Genomic DNA, 5,609 nt, shown 5'->3' with positions numbered 1-5,609 from the left:
AGCAATAGAACTTCTTGCACAAGACAACCTATCAGTGTGACCTGCACAAGCGACTCCGCCATGAAGAGGGTACACCACATTTCATCGAACTTGTGGCGGGCAGTCGAGCCGATCCAAGTCCTACTTCCAGTTCTCCTTTTGCTTTTGGTTTTTAGCAATCTGGTTCTGCTTTTTCCATTCAAACTTGTGAGTGTATTTAGCTTATGTTCATATTGGTTTAGCTTAGCCCAGACCAAGTGCACCTAGACCTAGACCGACTTCTGTGAATTTCTAGATCTTTCTGTGATAAGGGCATTCACTAAAGTTGGAGCATCACATAATTTATATGGATCATACGGCGAGCAATACTAGTAGGGGCCATCGGTACTTTGATGTACCGTCTTCTTCAATCTCATCGCAGTTACTAAAACAGATACAAGACACAAACTCAGGCAGAATTTGCATGCGCAATACATCACAATGTTTTATAGGCCTAGCTAGCTGAGCAAGTTGGTGGGCAACAACAGTCTGCTAATCTATATAAATGATAGTTCATTCTTAATCTCTTGAGCGTCGATATCTTCACAGAACACCATACAGGATGTAGTTTACACAATGAAGTTGGCACACATTGTCACCTCAAATAAAGCAATAAACCTAACCAAATGTGATGTACTATAAAGTACCTGATAATCATGCCTTTACAAGGGATACAGCCAGCATAGCTCATGGATTCCTAGCACGCTCGTTTTGCATGCTGCCCTCGAGGCTCCAGCGCCGCTCCGCGGTCCTCACAAATTCATCCATGACCTCTCCAAAATGCTCGACTATTATCGGCTCAAATATGGCTCTCAGATAATTCACAAACGAGCTTGGGGTGAAGAGCATGCTGTCCATATCAGTTGTAGCGTCATATACCCGCATATCCCTGATAGAAAAGGAGCCCTCGTCTTGGATGATCTCCCTCAGCTCTTCACCAGAGGGTCCATACACCGGCACATAGAAAGAATCAAACTTCGCTTTGTCGATCACACCCTGTCAACCATACCATAAGATCGGGAGTTCAAATACTCACACATTCATTCGAAAATGATAAAAATGCAATACTAGAAAAAGATGTACCTCTAAGGCCATGACACTTAGAATCTGAACTAGAGTTTCCCAAAGGTGAAAGAATTTGGAGGCTTTTACATTAGAAGGCCACCCTACAAGAGAAACAACCATTCGGCCTCCTGGAACCAATTCTTTGGCTCTCAGCTCCAGGAAAAGTATGAAATCTTTCCTGAACTGGCGTGCATATGCTTCACGGACCGTAGGGAGTCTTTCACGCCTAGCATGCTCATCCATCTCGTACGCAGGGATCTGGTTCATTGTCAGATCTTCGGGAGCCTGCGAGGATAAGGTTTCTTTTACAAAATAAATAAGTAATGCAATGGATAGATCCATTGAAGGGTGATAAATTCACACCATGGAGAGCCAATGCAAGCTGTTGGACGAGCAGACAAGATGCAAGGAGTCACTAGTGAAGAGCCTCTCGTAAAATGACCCCGGTGCTACACCAGTCACAACAACAAGCTTGTTGTTATTTTGACGGAGCGTGGCCAGGCTCTTCACCGCCGTGTTGAAGTCATTGTCAGGAAGGTCATTGAGGAGCACACACACTTCGGGTGGTGGTTGCTGGAACTGAAGGCAGTGGTTGATGATGGCCTTGACGGCAGTCGATACCAGTGCTAGCGCATTTGGGCCATAAGAGCAGCCCAAGTCCGCAATCAGCATCTTTTCGGGGAACAAGGTGCTTTTGCTGCCGCACAAGTCAATGATGGCCGCTTCTATCAGGGGCTTCATCCTGTTCTGCTGAGCGTTCTACAATCGAGTTACAATTCTTCAGAAAATTGAGTCTAATATAGCTAAGTGTCATGATTTTTTAACTTCCCTGATTCTTCTTTTAAATGTCAGTAACATAGGCTATATTGTGAACAAGTACTTGACGAAACAGTTTTGAAAAGCCAAGTGTCAAGAACAGATCAACATGCCACAGAAACAGTATTAGTGAACTAATCGAGAGGGGAACATACCTGGATACTGGAGTTGTGTGCATAGCTTGTTTCCCCTTGTCCTTGATTCATATGCACCATCTGTTTGGAGGCTATGGCTTTACTTGGAGCAAGGCTAAACACCAGATCTTGGATCTGCAGGAATCAAATTAGGATGACAACGCTGAAAAAGTACCGGAAGTTCAATACTTCTTTTGTCTATGATCAACGGGGATGTCGTTTCTGGGCTTCTGGCTGCTTATCAGCAGCAATAGTAGGGCCAGCATGCTTTCTTATTTTCTATCTTCGGACCAGACAATGGAAAGGCTGAAAGGTTGGTCAAATTCAGATCCGGATATAATACTAAACCTGTCACTCGCAGATTAGATTAGCAGACTTGTTCTTCTGATCGGGTTACATTGTTTAGCATGGGATCCAGTGGAAATAATAAAATTAACAACCTGTCACTAGCAGAGGCATTATTATTTCTAGATTAGCAGACTTGTTATTCTGATCTGGTTAAATTGTTCAGCATGGGATTCAGACATTTTAAAGCAGCACAGAAGCAACCTTTTCTTTTGGAGTGGCGTAGATTTTTCATTTTATTTACAGTGACTGTGCACTTGAATTTATATTTAGTGCTAATCCTGCTATACAATATTTGAAATTGCCACTGGACACAAGCAATTCTTACAACTAATCCATATACATCAAGCAGCAAGATAATGAACTACAATTCAGCCTTCAAATAGTGATCCATCAGAAGTAGAAAATAAATGGCAGAATATCATGACAAAACTTAGAAACTTTTTGATATTTTTCACAGAATTATCATATGAAAAGTAGATGATTTAGATCCTAAAAACTTCAACATCAAGCTTAATACCATTGTGAGATAAAGAAGAAGATAAAAAATATTTCAGTCGACACACTCTACCTGGGCATTTGGTCGAGCACCTTGCGAGCAGCGCCCAACCAAACGTTCGCCCAATACCGATAGTACCCTGATCACTGGCAAGAGTGCAGCCTCGTAGGTGGGCGCTTTCGCCTTGACCTAGGCCTCTATCCTCATACTTTCTCCTGGAATACGGCGCAGAGGACCCGGGGCCATATCGCACGCGGCACGCGCAGCAGAGCTTCTTTGAGCGCCATCGTAGTGTCTCGCCGGAGGACCTCCACGGCTCCACCGTATCCATATGAAGGGAAGGGTGGGGGGAGGGGTGGGATGTGTACGCGGAGACAGCCTGCCTGAGGAGGGAGCGAATGCGGCATTTCGTCGAACTGAGCGGCGGAGCGAAGACCAAAGGTGTGTCCTACTCCTTCCGGTTCTTCATTTATCATTTGAAAGTCTCGAACTTTCTTGCGAGCATCACCAACTGTTTCCCTACCACTAAGAAAAGTCTAGGCCCGAATTCTAGAGGATAGGATTTTTATAGAATTTTTTCCTTTAGAGCCCTTTGATTCATAGGAATGAATTCCTATTCCTACATAGGATTGGTTCATATCCTTCATATCATAAAAAAAATAAAAAAGAGACTAGACTCAATGAAAAAATTCCTTTGGTGTCAACCAAATAACATTTTGCTTCTTATTCCTACTCATAGGATTTGAGATACATGTCATCTCATTTCCTACGAGATTCATATTCCTATGATTTGGATTGCTTATCACATGTATCACACGGTAAGAAAAGTCTTGTTTAATGTTAGGCAATTAGGCAAAAGAATGCTTGAACAGTTTTCATAAAAAGCCAAAAAAAATAAGGGTCCCACTATGGATCAGCATGACTTCTTTGTCACGAACCAACCTATAATTGGATGGTTAGAGAAACTGTGGTATCCCCATCCACCAGGGTTCAAATTCTGATACTCGCAGTTATTTCTGCATTTATTTCAGGAGTTTCGACGATGCGCATTCAGTGGAAGAAGACGTTTCCGTCGACGACGAGGTGCCTACGGTGACTTTGTAAATTTCAAGATGATATGCCGGCTCAGTCTTTCGGAGATGCTTATAGGGGTAGGGTATACATGTGTGCGTTCATAAAGATAAGTGTATGCGCGTGTATATGAGCGCTTGCGTTTGTACCATGTTTAAAAAAGGCACGACTCCCTTGTCATCTAGGGAGAGATGGCCCTCCTCTAAACACTCCCGTAAAACTGTCACATCAGTGAGCCGTCAACGGAATCCGCCGCGCCGCCGCTGGACCTATCGCGACACCGTTGCCACCGCCCGTCATGATGCTGGCACAGACCACTGCAGCCAACATCGATCATCGTCGTCGCATCGCCTGCCTGTCGGCCTGCCACAAATCGCCGTGGGTACGCGTGATGTTGCGCATTTATTTAAGTCGGACGGCGAACCCAAACAGTAGCTGTATTCATTCTCCTCCCGCCGCCTCTTCTCTGGTCGCCGTCTCCCGGTAGCCATGGCTCGGCCGAAGGTAACAACATACGCCATACTCCCGCCGGAGCGGCGCTTTAATCTGGAAATTTTAGTGGTCATGCACGCATCTTTTTGTGCTAGCACTCCTATATAAAGGTTGACCAGTCGCTTCCCGCGAACATGCGTGGGCAGTGGAAGAGGAAGGAGAAAGGAAGCGGGCTGTGGAGTAACATTTTTTACCACAATTTCTTAGGAAACTGAGTGCAATAATTGAGTAGTTTTGCAAACTATCAATACTACACCTGAAACGGTTCAAAACCTATACTCCCTTGCCAGCGCGCGCTTCTCGCGTGAAACGGTCAGCGTCGCCCTGAAGCATCAGTGCCGCATTAATGCCCGGCCAGAGCGGAGGCGATCTCTCACTGGCGCCGACTTTGAAGCGGCACGACGGCCGAGAGAGCGCCGCTTCCCGGTGCACACGACTGCTCCGTGTCGAGGCTGGCCATATGCCCTGTTTGGATCCATGGGTTAGAGTTAGTTTGAGCTAGTTGGGCCTCAAATAGCCCTAAAGTATCCAAGCATGAGGGTTTAAATTGGAGCAAGTTGCATCGAACCCACCAAAAAAACTATCCCACCCAAGAGGTGCTAACTGGAGATAGTTCTCACTGGGACCACTGAAAAATCACTTTTCTCTCTCCATCAAGTGCGCATTTATTGTCAATCTAACCCTGTCACCCAAACACCTCTTTGGCTATAGTTAGTTTAGGGTTAGTCATGAGTTAGTCTAACCTCTAGCTAAGTTAGAGTATCCAAACAGGAGCAGTATAGGACATGCAAGTTGCTCAAAGCATACAGTCAAATTCGTACGTGAAAGGATTTTTTTCTTTTTGAAAACGGAACGTGAAAGGAATTTTTTTAGAATGCTCTTGGCATGTCGCAAACATGTGATGAGTTAACCGACCTCAATAGACGGCAAAAACGCCAGTCCGCCGCACTTTGAGAGAGACGAGAAGAGAGAAGCGATACGGGCTGCTGGATTACTAGAGATAGGTGTCGCACGGAAGCCAAGAAATATAGTGATAGCGTGGGTTAGCCATGTACTAGTATGATGTAACTACACTGGGCTGTCGTGTTTCGTACTCTTCCAGTCCATTATGGAGATGATTGGTTGATTTTATATCGCTGAATAATATAAAATATTATGAGTGCAGACGC

General features: G+C 44.8%; 1 protein-coding gene across 2 annotated transcripts; it reads right to left on the bottom strand.

The window, feature by feature from the left end:
- Positions 1-511: 511 nt before the first annotated feature.
- LOC119301350 (jasmonate O-methyltransferase-like) lies at positions 512-3,284 on the bottom strand. Of its 2 annotated transcripts, XM_037578308.1 has the most exons (5): positions 2,950-3,284; positions 2,055-2,168; positions 1,447-1,842; positions 1,102-1,368; positions 512-1,014 (listed from the first exon to the last, which is right to left on the bottom strand). In XM_037578308.1, exons 2-5 carry the CDS (start codon positions 2,112-2,114, stop codon positions 706-708), a joined length of 1,032 nt encoding a protein of 343 aa, XP_037434205.1. In that variant the 5' UTR covers positions 2,115-2,168; positions 2,950-3,284; the 3' UTR covers positions 512-705. The 2 variants fall into 2 exon arrangements, with proteins under 2 accessions (XP_037434205.1, XP_037434204.1); XM_037578307.1 differs by lacking the exon at positions 2,950-3,284 and having other exon boundaries at positions 2,055-2,923.
- Between the last annotated feature and the right edge of the window lie 2,325 nt (positions 3,285-5,609).

Source organism: Triticum dicoccoides, chromosome 5A (assembly GCF_002162155.2).
Source record: "Triticum dicoccoides isolate Atlit2015 ecotype Zavitan chromosome 5A, WEW_v2.0, whole genome shotgun sequence".
Lineage (NCBI taxonomy): Eukaryota > Viridiplantae > Streptophyta > Magnoliopsida > Poales > Poaceae > Triticum > Triticum dicoccoides.
The sequence above is the reverse complement of the archived record's forward strand: the minus strand, read 5'-3'. Positions and strand labels throughout refer to the sequence as shown.

Bases quoted from the DNA above. Each gene is read 5' to 3' on its own strand.
- LOC119301350 (XM_037578308.1), bottom strand. From the start codon at position 2,114: ATGGTGCATATGAATCAAGGACAAGGGGAAACAAGCTATGCACACAAC. The intron at 1,843-2,054 runs GTATGTTCCCCT...ACTCGATTGTAG, and splicing joins CACACAACTCCAGTATCCAG to AACGCTCAGCAGAACAGGAT. The intron at 1,015-1,101 runs GTACATCTTTTT...TATGGTTGACAG, and splicing joins TAAGTGTCATGGCCTTAGAG to GGTGTGATCGACAAAGCGAA.